This window comes from Thalia democratica, chromosome 6, assembly GCF_965202585.1.
Source record: "Thalia democratica chromosome 6, ktThaDemo2.hap1.1, whole genome shotgun sequence".
Lineage (NCBI taxonomy): Eukaryota > Metazoa > Chordata > Thaliacea > Salpida > Salpidae > Thalia > Thalia democratica.
Window position 1 is genome coordinate 19,725,619 of NC_139170.1, and position 26,505 is coordinate 19,752,123.

Genomic DNA, 26,505 nt, shown 5'->3' on the forward strand with positions numbered 1-26,505 from the left:
GTAAATTTGGTTGTGTCCTCAATAATCTCATGCATTTTATTTATAAAATCTGTTTTATCCAAAACAACACAACCATTACCTTTGTCAGGTTTAGAAATTATCACAGAATCATCCTTTTTCAAGTTTTTAATTACATTTCTTATCTCAGATATATTTAATAACTCACTTTTATCTGGCTTAAGTTTGCAATAATTATGTGCTAAGGCACTAAGGTTAACCTTCGTTGCTATTTCTTCTGAATTTGATATAGGTTTTAGTTTACTGAGCTGTTTGTAGAACTTTTTAAAACCCAAGAAAACTGATTCTTTGTCAAGTTGTTTTGTCGGCATGGAAAAATTAAGGCCTAAACTCAAGGCAAAACTTTCTTCTTTAGATAATTCTCTTTTAGATAAATTAAATACGCTACATTTGGCAAGTTTTCCATATTTTGAAGCTATCAGTTTTTGTAGTTTGTTTTGGTTTTGTATGCTTAACTTATTCTTGTTTTTAGTTGTAACAGAATTTATATATGCCAAAAAACTTTTAAAGTCCTCAGATTTAATTTTATTTTTCAGGTTATTTGTCATAAGTTCAGTTACAGAGTTTAAATGCTTCAAAATTTTCTCTATTTTCACAATTTCACATTTCAAAAACAAATTTTCAACTTTACTAGACATTTTTAATTTCGAACTTCTTATTCTAAATAAGATCCACTTAAGTAATACAAACTTAAGGCTACATTGATTCAACATTTCTATACATAAACTTTTCTTGGTAATTTTGCACTGAGTCATTATAAGCTTATTACACAGCTTAACAACATGCATGTCATAATTCTTCTTTAGATAATTAAACATTACTTAACAAACTTGAGGCTATTTGTATTTTGTTAAGAAAACCTAAGTTGTGTAAACATAAAGATTTTGATTATACTGTTTCGTTGTTTTCTTACATTGTTTTATAAGTTGTTGCTCTGTTTTATTATTTTTTAGTTGCATTGTAATTAGGAGTACTTATGTATTGTTAATTACTCTTTGCTTATTACTATTAATTACGTTGATTGCATTTCCACTATAAAAGTTAGATTTGAAGTTTTATTTTTATTGCTTAGTATACAACTGACGAAAGAAGCATGAAATATATTTTGTTCAGAAAAATTGAGTCTTATTTATATTGTTTGAAAGAAAGTATTAAATTATTTTAAGGTTTTTTAAGAATTTGTTGATTAAGTAGATGCTTTTGATGAAAAACGTAGTTAGTATTATTTTTACTATTTATCTGGGTTAATCAGTAAAATTAAACGAAAAAACAATTAAGAAAAACAAGACACTATAGGCAAATAGCAAACTTTTTAACACTTACTTTTCAATGTTGTTATAAAGAATGATTGTTTTGTGTTATAAATTTCAAAAATTTAAAAAATGTTTTTTATCTTTCTGAATTATACAACCTATACTTATGTTAGTGACTAATAAATTTACTTTTTGCTTAATAATATAAAACTTCTAAAAAAATGGACTTAATTTAGTCTATTTAGTTGATAATACTTCTAAATAAACTTATAATCAAGTGAACAAACTTTTTTTTTCAATCTATCTAAAAGTTTTTAATAAAGCATTCCTAAACATAAGAAACACATTTAATGCACATATCAAAAAAGATTACGTATTTAACATTCAAATAACGAGTTATTGCAATGGTTAATTTGACAAGTATGTACTTTACTACTAAGAAAAAAAAACTTCAGCTATAAGAGTTTTTAAACCTACTGCTTATTAACCTTTTGAATCATTTACAAACTTTAAAGTACTTTTAACTAAAATTTGTACTTAATTAAAATTCTAACGAAATATGCATTTTAGTCTGGCTTAGTACTCACAAACAGTTTTTAAATTTCCTAAATAATTGTTTTAAAATTTGTAAATGTTGTTTGTTTATTACTAGTTAAGCATTTTGCAATCATATTTTGTTAAATAAAGCATGTTTATAACATTAAAGTAAACATTTACAATTTTATGAACTTGATTGTACTTTATTATTCATGTTATACTTTTTATTGTTTTGAAATTGCTTTTGTTAGCATAATTTTTAATTGTACAGATTATCTTAAAAACTTCGATTTTTTACTGCTTTTAAATTTAGTGTGTCAGCATATAAAATATAAGTAAAAAAAAAACAATCGTGATTGATGCAATTGTTAGCTTAAAATCTTTAACCAGTGAATAAGTAGATTGGATTACCAGAAGAAATAAAACTGATTGATATGATAAGTAAATACTTAAAAGTTTACATAAAACACATAGGAGTTTCTTTAAAACATTGATTTCATATAAATTGTTTACTTTTTATTTAAAAAAAAAGTTTACCTATATTATTTAAAGTATTAACTAAAGTTTTACTCATGATTGAACAGTTAAAAAGCTTATAATTTCAAGATTTGTAGCTGTCAATTGTATGTTGATTAAATAATAAGTAATATCATAAAATTTCAAGCTCACTTTTTTGTTTTGACTATGTCGTAATGAAATAAATCAAGTACGTAATAAAAGTATAAAGTTTTACTAAAACTAGTTCAATTAGTCACACTTAAACCTTTAATTTTTTTGATATAATTTTATTGGACCTAGGCATCACCTTAAACTTATCTGGTGTATGACTCGATAACCGAAATTTTTTTTGTAAACCAGGTCCTTAGACCAAACTTTTTATGAGTATTTTTTTGTCGTTTAATAAACAATAAATCTATTAATAATTTAAGTTATAGTTTATAAACTTTGTTATACATTAGTTTAACTTTACTAGATTAAGCTGGTAAAAAAAGGTATAATAAAACAAAGTTTTATGCAATGTTATAAATTTTAGAATAATAAATACTTTAAACTAATACTCGAAAAAACTTAGGTTAAATGACTGAAAAGACTTATTTTTTCACCTTCAAACATTTATTTATGTTTGAATATATTTATATATATTATTTTTTAATAAATATATAATTGTTTATTGAAACACTAAGGTTGAGCTCAAAAATTTTGGTCAAAAGACCTAGTGTACAAAAAAACCTTTCGGTTATCAAGTCATACTTCACGGATACAGTCAAACGATATAAATGAACTTAAATAAACTAATTTTTTGATTTTAATTCTTTATAAATCTTTAATATCATTAACAATGCAAAGATGTTTTCTAAGTTTTAATAAAATTTAATTATTGTTAAATCATAAGTGTAAAATAAAACTCTAGCTTATTAGAGTAGTAAAACTTTGACTGAACTGAGTATAATGACATAAAATACCAAGAACATCTTGGAAGGTTCCAAGTTGTTCTGACAGTTATTTACTAAAATAAATATCTAAAGTATGAATAGGTTAAATAGGGTTATCAAATTTATGCATTGTATACAGAATTTACATTTACTGATAATTAATTTTTATTTAGTATAGTGTTTACTATAAATCAGGATTTCCAAAAGTGGGCTATGAGCTGCAAAGGGGAGCGTGACTAGTAAAGAGGCCACAGGGGAGCCATAAGGTAATATTTTAAAACTTACACTAGATATTCTTGAGTTGATAATGAAAAGCAAAAAAATAATTGTAACTTAATGAGTATAACAAAACACGTTTCATTTTTTTCCTTTAACTTATTTGAGTACGTTCGAAGTAAGTCTTGTCAAAAATTGTATCTTACTAAATTAAACTGAATTGAAACAAAATAAAGATATACTGCAGTTTAAAGTTTTAAAATATAAAATAACACAATAATCAATAGAAATTAACTAAATGCTTATACTAAAGAACTTTACTGTATGTACCAGGGACGTAACTTGGTACGTTTCTGCAGATTTGCAGAAACGTATACTTATGTGCGAAAAAGCTTCCTTTTATTTCAGCTTGAAAAGACTCTGCTTTCTGAGCTTTTAGTATTCATTTATACTTAGTTATGCACTCCTGAGAGATAATTTTGACATATATGCACTCTTTAGCATTTTAGTGTCGTAAAAATTAAACGAACTAAATACATCCAAATTGTAACATTTAGCGCATTAAAGCTTTAGTTTGACAAAAAGCTGCATTGCAAAATTGATTTTAATGGAAGCTGTAGCTTCAAAAATCAAAACCATACAATTTTATATTACAAAGATTTGCATACTTTGTTGTTACTATTGACTACGTTAAATGTTTGATTTTCAAAACAATATAAATATTTTTGAGTTAAATTGTGATTTTCTTATACTTATTTTAAGTGAATGTTTTCTGGGTTTACCTAAGTGGAAACACATAAAGAGTCATAGGGGGTGTGGAGCAAAATAAATTGCCTTGTATACAGTTATAATTCGTACTTCAATATTCCATTTTTGATGTATTAACATTACTGCATGTTTTCAGATTAAATTCAACAACATTAGAGGTAGTTTAAGTTGCTGTGTTCCCGCTAGGACGTTATCACGCGTCATTTAAGATGTTTTAATTTTTGAAGATTCGTAACTTTTTTGAGCTAGCTACGTCCCTGGATGTACTAATAAAACTTGTTAGATTAAAATCAAACTAAAATAAACCAGCGATAAAAAATGAAATTTAAACTACGCTTTTAAATTTTTTTTACGAGAAACCGATTACATTAAAATTAGTTATTATAAGGACTTAAAAAGTCTAATTTGGTATACGAACTTTTTCTGCTTACATAAACTGGGCCTTAAAGATTGAATGCATAAGGCTTTTAAAATATGTATCTGAAAAGAAATCTCCGCTCTCACTAAAACTAAAAATTCTCTTTTTTATAATTTTTTGCACACTCAAGTTTGTCCAACAAATGTTGCCCAATCACCGAGAAGTATTTATTCGTAGATTTTTCCGAACGACCATCAAACCAGCTTTTCAAGACTTTTGGAACATGCTGATCGATTCTTACATGAAACCTTTGAGTTAATTTCCCACGTAGTCATTACCACAGTGACAACTTAATTTATAGATGATATTACTTTTTTCTTGGATGGGAGAAACACTTTTGTAAATTTCACCTAGATGTCGATCAGTATACAAAATTGTTCTTAAACGTACAGAGCTGAAAACCAGTTTTACATCTTCAGAAATTTTCTTAGAAAACCTCTCAGAAATACTTCCAAGGTAAGGAAGTTTTAAGTACACTGGACACTTCTGAGGGCCAATCATTTTTAAAGCTGTTGAAATTCTTGCTCTTGTTATAACTTTCGAAACTAAGTTACCTGGATAACCTAGGGAAAGGAAATTGTTTTGAAGTGTTTTTAACTCGCTTTTAAGATAGAAAGGAGAATAAAGTCTGGTGAAACGCTTCACCATACACGTTAGAACTCCTAACTTCTGATTAACTGGACTAAAAGATGCCCACAAAAGATATGATGCCTCTGAATTTAATTTACAAAGGTTATTAATTAAAAGTTCTCAATTAACTGATCGTTGGACACAAACATCTAAAAAGTTTAATGAACTGTTGTATTCTTTTGTAAAATTAAGGTTTTCGTGAAGATTGTTTAGGTAATTAAAAAAATTGAAACTTTCTTGTTTATTTTCAAACATGACAAAAGTGTCATCTACGTATCAAAAATACACAAGAGAACTTTTACAGCTCAAAAATAACTCACTTTCTAAGTAACATCAAAAATATTGGCCAAGATAGGACCAAAAGGTGAATTCGTTGCAACCCCATCTATCCGTTTGTACACTTTTCCATCAAAACTAAACTCAACACCTAAAACAACCATGTGTAACATATCTTTGCACACGAATTCTGGCATCTGAGGGTGTTTTAAATCTAAATGATACAATACCTTTAAGCAAATTTCAATAACCTCCACTATTGGAATTTTAGTGAACAAGTTTTTGATATCATATGAAATCATATAGCTACTTTTGACCTTGGAACGAGGAATTAGTTTTATTTTTCTATAAATCAAAAAGAATCTTTAAGAGAGTAATTTGAAAATTTGTTTAAAACTGCGGAAAGTGTTTTTACTAAAAACTTTGCCAAATCATTTTGTGGCGAACCTATCATTGATAAAATTGGCCTTAAAGGGCAATCGTTTTTATGTATTTTAGGAAGACCATAAAGTTTTGGACATTGTGAACCTACCGGTCTGATTGAGTTATACGTAGAACGTACGTTATAGTACAGCAAAGTTCTATAGTACTAGCATTTAGTTAATTTTTAAACTTGTTTATTATGTCATTTTATATTTTAAAACTTTAAACTACAGAATTGTTTTATTTTAATTTAGTAAGATACAGTTTTTGAAAACAGTTCTTCGAATATACTCAAATAAATTTAAGGAAAAAAACGAAGTGTTTTGTTATATTTTTAAGATAAGTTATTCACCGGAAAAAAGTTGTTATAATTTAATGGTTTTTTTTTGAAAAAAAATATTGGAGGTGGCCAATGATTTTATAATTTTTTGTTTTGTTTTAGTTCTAATAGGGAGTTATAAAATAAGTTTAGGAAACCCTACTAATAATGTTGATTGGATTTCTACACATATATTATAACAATTAAAATTAGTTTTTTTTTTTATATTTTACATTATCAGAATAGGTTTCATTCAGTACTAAAATTTTCTTTTGTAGAAGTAGATTTACTAAGTCCTAAATACAGTTGTTTTCAGAAAGTTTAAATAGTTAACACTTTAATTACTATTGCCTGTAAATTAAAAAATTGGCAACATGTTATCTTATTTTTTAATATGTTTTTTATTTCTTGTAAATGCATAGACATATTATACATCTAAAAAGTCTCTTAACTTGAAATTTTCGTTATAGTTAAATATAGAGGTATGTATACAGCTGTAAAATGTCTGTAGGTCAAAAAATACAAAAATAATACTATTTATTTTTGGAAGCGTATAAAATACAACTCATACGATTTTACCTATTGTTTAGAATTTATAACAAGTTATTATGCCTAAACTCTTTAATAAAAACTTTTTTCAATATTTGAATACCATTTTTTTATGTTTGTTTTCTGAGCTAAGTGCTATAGTTGTTTCTTTTACAAAAAATATTATGACTTTTTTAGCTGAAAATAATAAAAGTAAAGAGATAGTATGTAGCGCAATGACCAAGAGTTATTTGACTATATTTTCAAGCCTTGGTTTCTCCAAAATGTTCAATAAACAGTATAAGAAATGTACTATATTTATTAAGATAACTCATTTAAAAAGTTCACAAAAATCTGTTACATTTTTTTGTAAATGTTTTTTGAATTTTAACATATAATGTTTCCTTTGTTTTGTAAACTCTGCAAAAGTAGCTTTGTATAAGTTTATTTTTGCAAAAAAATTAATTACTACATTACATAAAATCTTTAAATAAAGTCCCGGACAAGACGTTGAAAGGTATCTGTGGTGGGCGACTCGATAACCGAAAGGTTTTTTCGTGCACCAGGTCCTAGGACCAAATATCTGGAGCGCTTATTTTTTTTCGTTCAATAAACAGTAGTAAAAATAGGTCGGCAGCTTATAAGTCGTGGACCAATTTTCTTATACAGACTTGCTCGCTATCGCACTGTAAAAAAAGCCCTTTGCGGGCTGCAGTTAATTCTAAATATTTGTAGTAATTAAAATAAGTTACTATCTTAAAGAAAAAAATGTGATAACATAAGCAATAGTAGATCACAAGTAATGAGTATTTTAAAACTAATAACGTAATTGTAAGGTATCATTAGAATTTTTCTTGTGATTGTTTTTAAATAGGTATATTTTGAGCTGAAAAGTACCTCGTGGACCTCATACTTTAACATTTGGCCTGCAGGCTTTAGTTTACCGACCCTTATATTAAACATAAACTTAAGCTCTAGGATTGATTAAGTAAACAAAATAAAAAAGTCTGCAGAATTTGCAACAGTTAAAATCTGTATTAATTATTTATATTAAGCAGATATGTATCTTTACTGAACATTTATAAGTTATTATTTTAAAGTTAACTAGCATTCACTGACTTTATTTTTAATGAAATTAAATCTCAAATTTAAAGTTTCTTAAAGAAATAAGTAAACATATAGCAGCAAAAAAATTTTTTAAAGCAATTTAATTGAGTAATTTCTTAAGCACCGTTACTTAGACAAAATACATTAATTTTTTTTTTACAAATGCGTTTATAAAGACCTACAGTTTTGTTGAATTTAGATGCTACTTTTGTATTCATAAAAATTTATATACTGATAAAACAAATTTTAATTCTCGTCAAACAAAAAATATAGTTTCAGAGTTGCCAAATGTACTTTGAATTTTTTTCTAGGTTTTCCGAATATCTACTAGGTTTTTGAAAATACAAGTTTGTAAGTCTACTATTATTATAAAATTAAGTTGAGGTAAAAATGTTTTAAATGGTTTGAAAATATCGCAAAAAAACTGTACTGCTACTTTAAATATGCTTATAAACAAAAGATCTAAATTAAAATATATTGTGTTTATTACATTTTTCGTATGTAATCTAAATTTCATAACTTTATATGTAATTTTTTTTTTAATTCCAGGATTTGTATTTTTGTACAAAAATCCAAAAAAAAAAGTAACCCTGTTATTTTATAGACTTACAGAGCATACTAAAATAATATATTTAAATACTTTTTTTGCTTACAGAGTGTTAAGTTGAATAAATACTGTATACTTTCTGTGTCAAAAAATGTTACTTATATCTGGTATGCATTTAAAATGGCTAAGGGAATTTGAATGTAAAGCATTAAATAAAGAATAATTTGTCTAAAACTATAACAACATAAGTAATATATACTAGCTAAGTGATATTATTCATTTTAACTACAGTTTAACTTGAATTTTGTATGACGAATATATTTGAACTAGCACTGTTTTAGTTTATATTCTTTTAACTTTAATTTTGTTAAAATTTGTTCAGCTAACTTAACGATAAAAAACAATTGTCCTAAAAGTTATAGAATAGTTTATTGAGCTTTTTATTTAAATAAAATAACTGTCGCAATAGTTTTGATAACAACTTTATTCGCTTTAACTGCAATGAAATGTATTAGAATTAGACACTTTCATTGTTTAAATCAATTTTACATTAAACAAATTTTAATTAAATTCACATACATTTATTGTTACACAAACGTCCATCCGCATTTTTTAGACACTTGCAGTTAATAAGAAAGTCTGATCTCCTGCTTCAAAATATTTAGTAAAATTTTCAAAATCTACATGGTCCTAGCTAACATATTTCACATGTTTACTATAATATACTCTAAATAAAACTGATGTTAGATTAACTGTTTTAGTTAACTACTGCTTTACAGCTTCATTTATCCTAAAATAAAACAGTTGTCATTTGCATTGAAATAAGCGAAAACAAAGTTTACAAAGAAAAAAAACTAGTATTGACTTATTCAGGAAAATTTCTGTTAAAAAAAGTGTAAATATTAATCATCTGGTATGATAATAATTTTGAACTTTAACTTACTAAGAACTTGTTGAAACAAAACCATTTAAAGTAATTAAAACTAATAGTACATTTTTTTTACCTTAGCTTTTTTGCGACGTCTTAACCATTGAATATAACTTTGATTTGTATAACAATTCTTATATTAAAAGGTGTACTCTGACCAGTGGGCACGCAAAAGCAAACAATAAAAAAATAAATTTGTTGTTGTTTTGAAAACTGGTCGCTAAAAAGTTAAGATTTAAGCGCATATAGAGTTTCAAAACAAACTAAAAAATCCGTTCACACCAAAAATTATGCCAGTTTGCAAATGGCGATTTTAGGGTTTTCCTTACATCAAACTTAAATGTCTTTTCAAATCGAAAAACTACGGTAAAATGAAAAAAAAAATTTAATTGCTTTTTTTATAGTTTAAAAGAGGTATCATAACTCTTTGTCTATTAAATAAGTAGTATTATCAAATCTCTCCAGCATTTTTGCATGTTTTTTTTTGTTGACACCCTAGTAAACTTTCAAAGATTGAGGTACTTTGAGTAGGAGCTTACTATAAATAAGTATTTATTCTTCAAACATAAAGGTTTAAATAAAATTAATAAAATACTACTATTTAAAGCTCAAAATTAAATTTATTTTCAATTTTTTTAAACAATTATAGTCATTATACTATTTAAAACCAGAATAATTACCCTTTCGAACTTAAATTTTTACTGAATAATTCATGTGAAAAATGTCCTGTTCTGGTTTAAAAACTTTATGTTTAATATCTACTAAACACCTGTAAATGTTTCGTAGAACAGCTTAAAACAAAGAAAAAAATAGCATGAGATCAACTTGCTTCATTTTAATTGAATAAACTAATTTTAGATATAAAACGAGCGGAGACGACAATATTTTAGATAACTACAACTTAAAGTTTGATACCTTATGTTCTGATAGAAATATTCTTGTTTAGTTTGAAAAGTCTATTAGATATTATCTTTGGCTACATTAAAACTTAATATTAAAATTAAGTTTAGAGCAATTTTGGCCCAGTGTGGGGTATGGATACATTATTTAATATTTTTTTATTAACGAATGAAAATCAGTTTATTAAATTCAGTGTAAATTGAATAAACAACTTGAGCTAAAATGATTGCACTTAAAAAAACAGCAATAATAGGTAGCAACAGTCTTATAAAAAATGACTTGTAGTAAACGTAAAAGGGTTGCTAGCAATACTTCATTACAAAACATTAAAACGAAAGGTTTAAATTCCTAAAAGTATATCTCTTAATTATTTGTATAAAACCATAATTCAAAACTAAAAAATAACATGATAATAAGTAAAAGGTTTGAAAGTGATTCTAGTCTAAAATGAAAAGAAAAACTTTTAACCATGCTTAATATATATTTAAAACTTTTTCCGGTTTTTAGCAAACCCGTTGTTTTCAATTATCTCTCGGTAAACAAGAGCCGACTTTCTAGGTGTTCTAGTTCTTTTGCTGTCCTCAAAGTCTACGTGGTGCAGCCCGAATCTTTCCAAGTAACCTGCTGCCCATTCAAAGTTGTCCATTAAGGACCATAGAAAGTAACCTTCTAATTTGACTCCGTCCAGCTTATAAGCTGTAAAATTATTGGTTTGAAAACTAGTGAAAATTTCGGCATTTCTGTCTGTAAGCTTTTAAAGGATATTTATTAAACTAAACCAGTGGCGTCGCGTGGTATTTTTTTTAGGTGGTGCAGAATTTAAAAAATATCAATTGTTTTAATAAAAATATGTTTTTACTGTCAAGTTTGAAAACAACTGAACTTTTGCTACACCTGAAGATAAGCTTTGCTTTTAAGGGCATAGGGCGGATGAAACAATTTGATCTTATTTTATGTAGTTTTTACTAAGCTACAAGATGCTTTTTACAGATTTTAAAAATTCAGTATATGTTTTAAGATATAGCCGGTCAAAGTCAAAGGCAACAAAAGGTTCATAATGGGAGGCACAAACTAAAACAGTGTTTAAAAAAATGTTTTACCCCCCCTTTATGCCCTTAACATCTACTTTAGAATTATTTTACTGAAATTACTTTATACAGTTTTAATTTAACTACAAGTCATCTTTTATCAATATAAAAAATTCTTAAAATTTTTGAGATATGGTAATTCACAGTCAGAGGTACAAATGAATCTTTATTTTTATAATATAAACTCAAACAACAAATAAATCAAATCACTAAAATCATATCTTTTTTTTATAAGTTGGCCTCAAAATCTTTAGATGTTTCTTTTATAAAACAAAACAAAAATGCTAAATTAGATATTTAAAACACCAAGAAATAAAAAGTTATAACAAAAGTTTTTTTTTTGTATATATAAAAATATATATTGATACTTAAAAATTGAAAACTTCTCTTCAACAAAAGTATAAAGTTTAAAAAAATTAGGATGAAAAAGTTTAATTAAAAATTGTTTTAAAAATGATGGAGAATATAGGTTTTCAGTAAAATTGTATTTTTTGCTGTTTTGGTTTGCTCCTTGTATAATAAACCATTGTACTCTCTGGCTTTGACTGGTTGTAACTAAAAGTTTATTTGGAAATTTCAAGTTTATTAAAGAGTAACTATTAGCTTTCTGAAAAAGTTAAAATAAGAACAACATGTAAAAAAGTGCCTATACACCCTCCCCCCTTACTCCTCACTAATTTGCACTTTTTTTTTTACAAACATTAACATTTTTATTAACTTTTTTTCTAATTTTAATGGTTTTTGTTGGAGGTTTAAAATTCAATAGTTTTTTAAGGGTATCTTTTCTTTATTTAATATTTATTTGTTTTTCATTTTGATGACAGTATTTTTCTCAGGAGCTCAACTTTTTTAAGTTTAGTTGTGAGGCTGTTGAACTTTTCAAGAATTTTAAAGATAATTTATAAATATGTAACCATTATAGAAGTAAAAGTTTTGTTAGTTAGTTTTCATGTGGCCATAGGGGTAAAACACTTATTTTTTAATTTTAAATAACCTTGTTATTTTCAGAGTAAAAATTAAAACTGCTTTAGTCAGCCTGAATATTTTTCTAATTTGGTCTGTTTTAATTTATCTTGGGTCATCTTGAGTTTTTAACATTTCTAAGTTATCCTGATTATGAGGCAAGGCAACCATGTTTCAACAATTCTATCTAAAATTTTTGCTTTGTTTATGAAAAAATTAAACCAAAAGTTATATAAAGTAGAGGTAGACTAAATTTTCCTAAAATTTTAAACTACTCTAAGTAATCAAAGTTTCTAATTAAGGCTATTTACTTTATTTAAATATGTGATTGTTTCAATGTTACTATTTTTTATTTAATATAAATCTAAAATATTTTTCTGTAAGAGTGAACAAGAAGTTTATAATAAACTTCTTAATTCTTTTTTTCAGAACTTGAATTTTATTATTTATTTTATTAACTTTATGATAACAATAATCAGTTATAGTTAAGTTTAAGTATGCAGATTAAAATAAAAAATCAAATTTTTAAGACTTTGGTGATTTAGGGTTTTTATCTTTTTTTTCAAAATATGCAATTTATGACAAATCTTTTAATAGAAGTGATCTGTTAAATTTAAAAAATCATGTGGGTACATAAACTCAAGTTTAATCCTTTGCAGTAGCTTGCTTTGTTTTTATTTTATGTTTACAATAGCTTGTAGATGATACTTAAGCAAGTCCTGTTTTAGGGAATTTTCAACTTAGCTTACTTACCGCAAGATATTGATTTTGCGGTAATTCTTGAAGAAATTTTGCTTTTTTGAGTTCATTTGCGGCAGTCAGCTAAGAGTTTGCGGCAGTGAAGTGGGCAAAATGGTCGTTTTCAAAATTGAAGTTTTAAAAGAGATTTCGTTCAAAAAAATAACGAAAACGTTATAGATACTTATTTTTTTTCTTAGAAAATTTCAAGGTGGTGCAGTTGCGGCAGTGCAACACCCCACGCGACGCCCCTGAACTAAACTGAAAAAGGCATGGATTGCTACTTAAACATTTTTAAACGTTGGTTTATTTTACATTATTACTCTGATTTAAGTTTTCTTTAGTTAATATGTCTAGATTAATAATTAATACCGCTAAGGCTTTGAAAAATGTAAGATTAAAGAAAGTATAAAATAGTAAGAGATTACATCATAAAATCATTTAATAATGTTCAAATGGAAAAATATTCCACTCCAAAAAAAATACAAACTGAGATAGTAAAATTAAACCTTATCAGGCTTTTTTGTTAAAACATTTTTGATAGACCTTTAAGTGCTTCATTTATATAATTAGTTATGTAGTTGCAACGTTGGGTATCCTCCAAATTTTTCTTATCTGTGTTTTCAGCACTTTGTCTCCAAGAACAGCCATTTTCTGTAATTATTATGGTCGGATCACCATAAGCCTTCTTGATGTGACAAAGTAGCTTTCTAAGACCCCATGGAACTATATACAACCATTCTGATCCTAAAAAATATAGAGTTCAAAATAACATAAACCATTTCCTTGAAACATTATATTTTATAATGTTTTATTTTATAAAGCCTTTTTAAAATTCGAATAGTAGTAAAAAATACATGAATGTCCTTATTCTTATGACCTTTACCAGAAGCTTTTATTATACTTTAAATTATTGCAATTGCCGAACGAATTACTAATACCAACGTATTACAAATGGCTGGTAAAAAAACGTCACTACAAAGCAATGATCGTCTCGGCGAACTAATCTTAAATTAATAAAAATCAACAAGTGCAACAAGTAGTTTGTAGAAAGATGGTATAAACACAAGAGTGACTTCAAAACATACAAGTGAAATGATACAGAAATTTCAAAGGATATCTTGAAAGTAAAAAATTGCAAAAAAAAAAAAAGGAAAATATTCCACGTGTTTGTGGTAATAAAAACCCAAACAGCATTTGTAGCACCTGCTGCAACATTAGGAAAATTTACTAATTTAGTAGAAAAAAGAACTTAAATAAACTCTCCGAGCTAATCTACATCCGAATTCCAAAATCTTTATTTCAGAACTTGTAATATTCATCGCGACTAAACTTTATTGTGCTCTTAGAGTTTTAAAGCTTATACTGTATTTGTAATATATTTTATTTGAAACCTCTGTTAGGCGAAATCTAAAAAGACTTTCAACCAAAACTCACTATTTCTAAATTTCTCATATTAGTAACAAACTTAAACTATCAAGCTTACAACATATACAATAAAGTTTTTTAAGTTGTGTAAAAAGGCTCCTGAGTAAACTTTACATCATTTACAAAACTAACTTTTTAGAATATAAAAACCTATAATTATTCTAATTCTTTAAAGTTATGCACTATAAATATCAAAATATTAAGTAAAACCATAATTTTAATTTAGGTGTAAATTAAACACGAATTATGAGTTTTAGATGACTATATACTTAACGTGGTATTACATATTTAAATAAAAGAGTTAAAGTTTATAGAACATATTTGAAACTAAACAACTACGAGTTTGATACTTAACTTAAAATACAACTTTAAAACATTTTTTAAATATTCTTTTTTAATCAAATAGACTTATAAATCTCAAAATTGGTCTAATTAAATCATTTAAACCTTATGTTAATAAGAAGATTTAAAATGTGCAAACAAAATAGTTTTCAAATTTTTCTGTACATAAATAATAAGATTTATAAAACTTCTCACAACGAAATAATAAGTGTTATAATTTTTCGATATAAACAAAAAGCTGAAAATCATTAAGATTACTTTTATAAGTTTAAAAAAGGTTGTTAGTAAAAAATTGAACTATGTTTAAAATTATTAGCTTGTAACCCTACCTCCTTTTTCCCATTGAGTGTTTGGGTGAATAAATGCATCAAGGTCAGGATGCATCTGGTACTTTTTAGTTTCTTCACTCAGTTTTGTTGCTAGCTGCGTTGTATAGTGGTTTAACCCAAAGAAATCATGCGTACCTGAAGTATAATTTATAAGTAACCACTAAAAAAACAAACAAAACTGAACTACCTAAATCAGGGTTTCCCAAATTAATTTTCACAATAGCCCACTTGGCAGAAACAAAACAAACAATCGACCCCTTAAATTAAATATCATCCCTTTACTTGTTAATTACCCTCTAACTTTTCGTACCCTTACTAGCTATTGCCTAACAGCCAAAATCACTTCAAAGAGAGCTCCAAACTTGAAAACCGTGATCTTAAGAAATCGACTACAACACGTTAATGTAACAATTTAAAAAATCAACCCTTTATGAGTTTCTTTTCCTCATCGCTCATAACTGGCAGCCTGTCAATTCCAGTCATGCCATACTCCGCTGACTTCTTGTCGATAGCATCCCGCATCATTTTAGGGTAATCACCGTCAATGTACACTGGATGAGCGAACCACCCTAAAGTACTCTGAAAATACAACATGACTTTCAATCGAAAAAGTTTTGTCAACTATCAGTTACTACGTCTGTTAACTTTATGCTTGCATTAGATTACATTAAATAGCTGACTAGTTGTACTAACTTTATTTAAAAACTACAGGCACAAGGCGTTCATAAATTTTCAAGACATTGTTAAAGTATAATTTCGATTTATAATTTTTATTTAAAACATTAGCAACTATCACAGGAATCGGCAAACTGCGACCCGCGATTTACTTTTTAATTAAAAACATACTACTTAAAACAATAAAATTACAACCTAGGCTCTTAAATTAATAATAAGTAATTATTTGTGATTTATTTTGACTTATTTTACCACATTTTTGTTAACAAATATTTTTTCTTATAGATAAACACATTGTTTTTTTTACAACTGCGGTCCGCAGAACACTTTTTTCTATGAAGTGTGACCAGCAGACTCTCGAAAATGGCCTGCGACCCTTGAACCTATATAAAAGTGACTAACAAAATTTAATCTTTATTCTTATAAAAGGAGTAGATGATTATTAACTAACCCTCAAATATGTTTTATCAACTAACAATAGATTTAGTAAAAACCTAAATAACAAATATCGATCAGTAAACTATTGTTAAAAAATCATAATAAAATAAACAAAAAACACAAAATTAAAGCAAACATTACAATAGTTTATATAGCTAATAATTATATGTCAGTTGTTGTTTACAAAAGTTCAGCTTATAAGTATTAATTATTTTTTTAAATACTACTGTGATACTGTGTACATCAGTATAATATGTCATAGATTTCATCGAAGAAGAAATAAACATATTTCAAAAGCAGTTATAAAATAGCTTAACGAGGGATCTTAGTTTCTATATAATAGTTATTCTGCAATCTGGAAACATATACTAAACGATCTCAATGTCCTCAACATTACGATGATGATAGATTCTTTATATCGTTGTAATGGCGCATAATTTATACCGTGTTCTAAAATCTATATTTGTTGAAAGTTTTTAGCCGAAACAGTTCTCATCTATAAAAACTATTATAATACTTGCTTTAAATTTGTTTGTATAAAACTGTTTTAATAGTTTTCTTTTACTTTTTATTTACAATTGTTTAATTATTGTAATATGTATACTTCTACTAATTTCAAATTACACTTATTTATAGGTTAAACATTTTTTGATAGGTTACCATAAACTATCGTTTGAATTATTATGATTTTCAAGTTAACTTTTTTAATTTTTACTTGTGTATTTTAGTTGATAAAGTTGTAAATGTGAAGTAAAAAGCAGAAAATATATGTTTACCATGTCTTTTGAAAAGTTATTTTTGAATGCCTCTTAGAATTTAAATCAGTGTTTATCAATTTTGCACAAAAACTAGATAAAAATAAAATAAAGTACTAAAACTAAATTAGTAAAACAGTTTTTTTATTTTTGTTAAAAAGTTCTAAAATATGCTATAGTAACAAATAGTACGATGTCTAAAAGACCAAAATATTAAAATTCCTAAAAAAACAAAATACATTTTGTTTTACTGTTCACAGCTTTAAAATTATTCGGGAACAACTGCCGCAAATAACAATTCATGATAAACTTTACTTGTTCTAAAAGTATGAAACAGATCACTTTTTTTAAAACAATTTAAACTTATTTTTATTATACTTTTATGGTGTACCAGCAGTTAAATACAACTTTTAAGTTAATTATAGATTAATATTACTTTAAAAATATACATTCTGGAAAACACCAGCTATAACTAATTGTATTAATACACTGATAACAAAAATTTCAAATTCACGAAAATGTACTAAGAGTTATTTGAAATAGTGTGATAAAAAAGAATTTATTAGTTACATCTAATACACTAGAGTACTAAATACAAAAGTTATAAACAGTAAAAACTATTTGCAATCAAAACTTCAAAAATCAATGAAAAACCTAAAAACTAAATATAAGTATTGATTTCTACTAGAGACAAAAAAAGTAGTAAAATTATTAACCTACGTAACTTGTTTCTAACTAGTTGTTTAATTTCAGAACTAAGTTAATTTACTTTCTTTTGTACTTCTTATATCAAATAAAAGGTTAATAGTTTTTAACGTTTACAAATAAATAAATTAGGAGCTTAAAAAACATCTTGTTAATAAGAAAAACAAACTTTTTTTACATGAAGTAGCTGTAAAGGTTAAAGTAATCTTAGACTAAAATAATTTTTTTTTTCAGCTTTACAGTACTTAATTATTCCTAACAAGTTTGAAACACTAGTGAAAAGAAATAACCACATCAAAATTAATCAAAAAGTATATGTTTATACTTTTACAAAAGTTAGGATAACATTTTGTATAGGTATTTTTAAAGGCAAAACTTTTAATAACATACTAATACTAATACTAAGGCAAAACTAATATACAAAACTATTTTACTACTTTTGATTAAAAACTCCAATAATATTTCAAACACAATATAAAAGTTTGATTACTTTACAAAACTAAGCTATTTTTAACTGTAGATGAAAAAAAATTATTACTTAGTTAATAACTGTATATATAATAAGTTTTAATATTATACCTTTCAAATAGGCATTATGAAACAATGGAAAACAAAAATATTTTACCGGTTAACAACACAAAAACCAAAAACTATTTACAAAATAAAAAGCGTACAAAGTTGAAAGTTAGGTAAATAATTCTGTTCAAAGGTCACCAACTGCTTATCTAGTTAATATTTAACGCTCTTATCAGTTAATTTGTAGTTTGAGTTATTTTATATAAATTTTAAATTTTTACATAACATTTTCACCAACATTTTCTACAAACAACTAATAGTAATTAATAAAATGTTCTTAAACATTTTTTGCTAAATAAAAACTTAAACTAATTTTAAATTAAAAAAATAAAAATAAAAAATCTTAGTAGCTATAGTATTAATTTTTATACTTGTTACAATGATAACTATAATTTGTACTAATTCAATTTTTTACGTAGACTTTAATCTACAATTTTGAATAAAACACTACTTATCGTAAGAATAAACAAAACAGTAAAATTTTTTTTTAGAATATTATCATTGAAAAGAATGTTAGTAATAATAGCATTTTTTCAAAGTTTAAGAGTTTTCTAAATGAATTCTAAGTCAAGGATGTACAAAGAAACTTTCTATAAAAAGCGTTTATCAATGGATGCTGTGGCTACCTTGTTTGAAAGTGTATTTAAAAGTTTAAAACTTAAAAAATTGCAAGAATTAAAAACCTCAATATAAAATTCAGCAGCCTTCTTGTCGTCTTCATTAGTCGGGTCTCGTGGCTCGCACCAATCAGAATTGAGCGTGATCGATATCCTGCCCTTCTGGGATGCTCTGTACTTGGAATCGTACAAGCGGTAAGCTTTGGCGTGCGACAGAAGCATCGTCCGGGACACTTTGTAGAAGCCAACTAGTGGGTCTGTTGCAGGTTAATAAAAATATTTTAACAACTAAATATTTCCTTTATATAGTAGGAAAAAAATGTTTAAAATGATTAGAATTTAATTTGGAATAAAATAATCATTAAATAAACATCTATTCTACTGCTTAACTCAAATTGATATACACACAAATAAATTATTACATAGTTAATCGGAATTTAATACTTTTACAAACAAAAGTAATTTATTAACATCATACATAATACACAAATAAAAACATCATTACATCATAATAACCTTTTTTTACTTAGTATCTACTTCGGCCATCATCAACAAAGTTGAGATATGTTTCGCCATCGATAATAAACAATTGTTAATCGTGCGGCGAGGTTCATTGTTTATTATATACATAACAACTTAAAATAATTACTTGTTTAAAAAAATTGAAACCTTTTGTTTTTCATTGATATCTATTGTACTAGAGTAGATTATTCAATTCAAAATTATAAATTCTATTAACAATACAATGTTCCACTCGCTTGATCATTCTCCTTATATTTTAGTCGAGAACTTTTATTTTTATCTATAAATAAAAAAGTACACTAAAGTAGATTATTATAAAAATACACTCAGATTAAGAGTAAAGTTGTAAAGTAGTGTAATTATAAGGATTATTAATATTAAGCTTTGATTAAAGCTGATTTTTTGACTTGACAATATATATATCATTAAGGAAATAAGAGGTAAAACTCTTTTATTTAGTCTATATTTTATACACATATAACTAAGCTACCAGTTAGTTCTTATCGTTTGTTTTGTAACTAAGTTTTGAGGTACAAGAGAACGAAGTTATAAAATTCAATAGGTTCTTTACAGGAGGCGAAAATAGACTATTTCATTAAAACTCTATCTCCTTGTACATTTTTTGAGCAAAATACCTCGAATATTCAGTAAATGTTACTTGCAATACAAAAAAAAATCTCATAGGAAAACTTTCAATTTTTTTTTTCAAAAATAAATAAAAAAATATTTTTTGTATTTTAGTCATAAAATTTTAATTTTCTAATTTTTTTAAAAATTGTTACTACAGACTTTTCTAAATATCGCAAGGAATATTTTCTAAAACTTTTGTAATTTATTTCAAAAAAACGTAGGAGTATATAGATTTTTAGTGATGTTTATACTTATATCTGGTTTTAGCTTTCTTTTACCTTAAGGAACCTATTGTATACTCGGGCTTTACCTAGCTATATCTACAAATTTAGTAGTTTTTTAATATTTGAGCCACAAAATAAAACAAAAAAAACAAAATGTAAAGGACAGTAAATATTATAACTTAACTAGAATATCGGTTTTATTTTTGAATATTTATATAATATTTTTACTTTTGTTGGTAACATTTTATGTTGTATAAAAATGACATGTAATCTATGAACTTAATTTACAAGATAAACAAAAAAACGCACTTTAAATAACAGCTGTTGAATCTATTTAATAATTAGATATAACTATTTTTAAAGTTTAGTGTTAAACGAAAATAATCCAACAGTAAATTTTTAATAATATGACATAAAATTTAAGTTTAAATAACTTAATTTTACAAACAAAGTTATTTTGAAAGTTTATCACAAATTTGTTTTGAAAACACTAAATGATATATCTTAAATTGAAATAAAAGTTTTCTACTTTCTTTCTAAAAAAATAAAAATACCTTGAACTCCAGGAGCATGAAAACCGCTTGCATAGCCAAAAGCGCAATTCACGTGAGGTTCGTTTATTGTAATCCACAATCTAACTTTTTCACCAAAGGTTTTAAAGCAGAAGTTGGCATACTCTTCAAACTTAGACACTATCATATCGTCTAACCATCCACCTTTGTCATGCAAGCTGCATAACACTAGTTTCAATAGTTTTTTTTTAACATAATATATTTTTGTTTGTACAGTAATATACGATTTATTTTTTAGATATTTATATAGTACAGGGTTGCCAAATGTTTTTTGGCAAATTTTCCTAAAGTTTTTAATAAGTACACGTTTTTGGGTCTATTTTTACTTTAAAGTTAAGTTCAAGGTAAGAAACTGTGTTAAATAGTATAAAAACATTGAAAAGATACTGTAAAGCTATTTTAAATGTAATTTTTATTAAAAAAAAAATTTGATGATGACTAAAAAATTATTTTTTATCGATATGATAGATTTTTGTGTCAAGTCGAAATTTTACTATTGAACATGTTAAAATAGTTAAAAATTCCAGGATTTTTCAAAAATTTTCAAATTCCAGGTTTTTCCAAGTTTTTTAGCCTAAATTGTCAAATTCTATATTTTTCCAGGTTTTCAGGTTTTTTGGCAACCCTGATGAAAAAACCAAATTTATAACTGAAGCTAGCAATAATTCATTTAAAACATCAACACTTAACTTGAATAAATTAGCCATTGAAAGAGTTAAGTAGTAAATGAATCTTTACAACATGACATTGTGAAACTTTATTTAAAAAAAGCTAAAACTTTATATACCACTTATAAATCATTTATGAAAAATTAAATAATTTTTAAAAACATATTTGTATATCAACAAATTTGCTTTATATTTTCTAATTAAAAGTTTTTTTTTTTCATTTTAAGTAGTATAAACATAAGTTTTTTGAGAACAAAAAAAAATATAGTATATTTTTATTTAAATAGTTTTAATATTTTTAACAATGAAGATTTTGAAAATAAGACAAAACATTTTTTTTCTTAAAAAAGATTTTATACTATAAATCAAACTTTTTTTAAATTTAGTTACTATTTACTTACTTAGTTACTATTTTTATTATGTTTTTATTATATATTTCAGCAAACTTGCTTTGTTATGATCTGTATTAATAAACCATTAGTTTGTAATTTTGAATATTTGAAAATAAATTATATCTAAATCTTTTTGCAAATAAACAAACTAGATGCAGAGATAAGAAAGAATATAGTAAAAAAATCTTAAAACTAACATTTACAAACTTTATTGCTTATAAAGAACTAAATATTACAATGATAAATAGTATGAACAAGAATAAATAAGGTAAAAAAAAGCTTAGAAAACATTATCAAGTAAACATTAATATAACTGTAAACTGTTATTAAAAAATCTCTAAGTGATGACTTCGAATTTTTTTTTATTAAAATACTAATTTCTCTGAAAACTAATTGAGATAAATTGTTAAAATACAAAGTAGGCATAATTTATATAAAAACAAACCATTGTGGTAGATCCCAATGGTATAAAGTGACACAAGGCTGAATTCCTGCAGCTAGTAGTGAGTCAATGACTTTGTTGTAGTAATCTACTCCTGCCTGATTAAACTTGCTTGCATCTGCCTCTGGTAGTAGCCTAGTCCATGATAATGAAAAGCGATAATGATTAACTTTCATTTTCTGTTATTATGTTTTCTGTTTCTTTTCTTTAAAGTTTATTGGCACAAAATATACACACTTAAAGATGCATGGTCTATCTACTTTGTATATAAAAACATTAACTTTATTATACTGAAAATTTTTCAAAAAAAGAAAAACACATATATACTTTCATCATGTCTACATCTTGCTGGAAATTTTCGTAAGAATTACAAGCAACATCTCCATTTGATTTGTCCTCTATTTTTCCATCAGTGTGAGAAAAAGTATCCCAAACACTCACGCCTTTACCATCTTTGTTCCAAGCTCCTATGATTTTTTTAAGGATAACATTAATAACTTAAAAAAATTTGGTTTTAAGAAATAAAATATAACATACAAAAAAAAAGTATTTAATCTTTATGTCTATCAATTTCACAAACTTTGCTTTGTTTTAAAAGCATGATTCTTTAATACAACTCAAACTAAAAATATTATAATAAAGTTTTTATAGTAGCTATAGAATTATTCATTATTACACACATAAATGTTGTGTATTTTAACTTTTTGAGTGCGAATTGACTTTTTGAACTATACTGTTGCTTTGCTGAATATATCTGGTATCAATAAAAAATAAACTCTATCGAAATATTGCTTAAAACTTTCAATTTAAACCTGGTTTTATGGCTCCCAAAGCAGTAAGAAAAATAGTTAATTTTGAACTATCATCTAAAAATAAACATGGTTTAGTTACAAATCATAGAATAATAATACATTGCTTTGTTTATGGGTTATATGAGTTAGACATATTGATCTGCAAACATTGTTCATTGTAAAAAATATATGATGCTTTGAGAAACCATGAAAGCCATAAATAAGTTGTGAACAATTTTCAAATGTAGTTTTTTTATTTGTATAATAAAAATTAATTATAAAAATAAATATTTGACTGAGCCAACTTAAAAAGGCTTTTTATTAAAGTTTAACAAGTAGAAATAACAAATGGTACATATACTTATTGCAAAGAAATTTTTAGCCATTTAAGTTAAAAGTTACAAATACATACAAATCACACAAAACAAAAAACACATTGTGACATAATTTTGAATTTATTGTAGAATGTTTCTAAATAAAAAATTAACTTTGCTTCAAACAACATACAGAATCCATAAAACTTAGATAAGTGACTTTTAAATTTTTCCAGTACTTTCCAGCTTGCTTTAAGTGTAAAAATGTTTGATTTACATAAAAATTCTGCACAAAACTTATGAAATAACCTTTAAGAGAGATGTGTCAGCAGAAGAAAAGAACTTACCAGCAACATTTTGGACAGAAAATACCGTGTAGACATAAAGGAGCACAAAGAGGTCATTTTCTAGCTGCAAAGACAGGATTTGCCAGGAAAGAGGTCTTAGATGTATCAAGTGTATTATAATCTCATGTTAAAGAATTACAACCATGTGATGCACAATAAGGAGCAGTGTGGAAAACTGAAGTATTTCAGTGTAAATACTGCATCAAATATTTTTCTACAAAGACTTCATTCTTGTTGCACACACAAGTTTCTACCATTCAAAGATGACATTTGCAGCAAGAGGTAGAGAAAAAATTGATTGAAGTCATATTAAGTCACAACGGAGACAGGCATTTGGATAATTTTAGGTATTGCAGTGTATAAACAAGCTAGCAAACCAAAAAATCAACCTGAATTTAAACATATCAGAGATATGCTTCCACAGATAGAATGGATTTAATGATGATTAAAGGCAAGAAATGACATATTCAATTAACTGCTAGTGATAAAGAATCTTCTCACCAAACAAAAAAAGATGAAAGGTACGAGTCATCTAGTTGTGGAGGCTATAGAAGATTGCCTTCTTATTACTACAGATACTCAAAACTTCTCTGCAAAAGTAACTTTAAGTCCTCATCCAGGTATAGAATCCCCAGTATAGAATCCAGTAAATAAATAAGATACAGCAGGAGCAGGAAATATTATGATCAACTTAGCAGATATAAAAAATGTTATTACAGCCAAATCCCAACAAATATAGTAGAGCAGGACAATGAATCACAAGTTTTCTATGGTAGAAGTTATGAAAATATATTTAGTGATGAATTTCTTTGAACTTTCTAACTTTCTGGAAATGTTGGTGACCATTACAATGGTACCAATACTAGTCAAACAACAAGTCAAGTAGAATAAGAGCACATTCTTTTTTTGGTGGTTCCAAGAGAAATGATATGTTAATTGCCTAATGACCAAATGTGCTAGGGAAGTTTGAACGTGAAGTAAATAGCAAAAGAAAGATGACCAGCATTCCCAATTGGTCAAGATGGACTTAGCATGGACTTCTAACTATTTTTTTTTTGTTATTTGTATAGATTTTCAAATCCTTTTAATTAAGATTCTTGCTTTAATATTTTCAGATTAAGCTTTGATAAACTTCTATTAATTGTTTCTAAAGACAAGTTCTGTAATATATCTTTATAAACTTTCTAACTCCTTCTAAATAAAGATTAATTTTTGATCTTTTGATGAGCTAGTAGCTGGTTTGTAGAACTATGTTGTTCATTGTATTATACTTCACTATTTTTTATTATTCATTTAGATCAGTCATTTATTTAAACTAGATAAACTTAATATAATAAATAAGGAGTTATTCTTAATATTGAAAACAGAACTTATTAGCAAGTCAGGTAAATATCAACTGCAATATTTATGTAAATATTTAAGTGGGCTAAAATTTTTGAAAGTGGTACATTTTGTTTTGTAAATAATTTACTTATAAATTTAAAACTAAAACTTTTGTATCAAGTTAAATATGAATGTAAATGCTTGTTGAAAAAAGAAGTAGATATAACTAACCTTTAAAACTATTTTAGTTTATTTTGAGTGGTTATAACAGGTTTTTATTTTTAAATTAAAAAATAAAAGTCCAGCTAACTTAAAGTGAGATAAAAAAAAATAACTAAAACCTTCAACTTGGTAAGAAGCAGTTGCAGTTCCCCACATAAATCCATCTGGAAATGAACCAAAAACTTTTTCATTCTCCATTTTATTCAGAAAATAAAAACAAACTTCTTAAACTAATGTTTTTTGAAAAGACTAAATCTGTACAAACAATTTTATTTTCAAAGTTTTAAGTTTTTAAATTATTATAATTATTTTAGTTATAAAAAGCTTGTAAAACTTACAACAAAATACATAATCAAGTTATTTTAGATTTCATATTTTTTACAGTATATTATAAATACAGTATATATAATGAGGAAAGTTAAAAAGGCAAAAATTTGCTTAATGTCATTATAATAGAGCTAAAAATTTGTTTTAATGTTTCAAAAGCAGCAAGTTAAGTAATAGTTAATATTTATAATTTATTTTAATAAACACCACCTTGGCAGATAATTTAAATACAATTGCTCCCATTTTAAAACATCGCCTCTTTACTACTTTTAATACTTATTTACTTTTTTGCTGAAAGCTTTTTCGTTTTGTGAAGCTTAGTGCAAAAATAATTTCTCCCTATCTTTCTATGTTGTATAATAGTTGTGTTGAGTATGGTGTGTTTCCTAATTCTCTTAAACATGCTGAGGTAGTGCCGATTTATAAAAATGGTAAAAAAAACAATGTAAATAATTATAGACCTATTTCTCTTTTGTCTCCTTTTTCTAAAATTTTTGAGTCATTGGTGTGTGAGAGACTGAGTGGTTATTTTCTGTCAAATAATTTACTGCACTGCAAACAATATGGGTTTAGAAAAAATAGTACGACTGAGTTAGCAGTAAATCAGATTGTTGAGGAACTAATTGAGGCTGGTGAAAAAAAAAGGTAAATTGTTCTGTTTTTTTGGATCTTGCTAAAGCTTTTAACACTGTTAACCATAAAATTCTAATATCAAAACTTAAATGTTATAATATAAAATGCTCAATGTTAAATTTTATTGAAAGTTATTTAAAAGA

General features: G+C 25.8%; 1 protein-coding gene across 1 annotated transcript; it reads right to left on the reverse strand.

Annotated features, from left to right (window-relative positions):
* Nucleotides 1–10,555: 10,555 nt before the first annotated feature.
* LOC145838255 (cytosolic beta-glucosidase-like) lies at nucleotides 10,556–25,659 on the reverse strand. Its single transcript, XM_082945818.1, has 9 exons — nucleotides 25,522–25,659; nucleotides 22,733–22,872; nucleotides 22,409–22,584; nucleotides 20,886–21,061; nucleotides 19,022–19,212; nucleotides 15,615–15,768; nucleotides 15,190–15,324; nucleotides 13,637–13,837; nucleotides 10,556–10,997 (listed from the first exon to the last, which is right to left on the reverse strand). The coding sequence occupies exons 1-9, from the start codon at nucleotides 25,598–25,600 to the stop codon at nucleotides 10,786–10,788; spliced, it is 1,464 nt and encodes a 487-aa protein (XP_082801944.1). The 5' UTR covers nucleotides 25,601–25,659; the 3' UTR covers nucleotides 10,556–10,785.
* Between the last annotated feature and the right edge of the window lie 846 nt (nucleotides 25,660–26,505).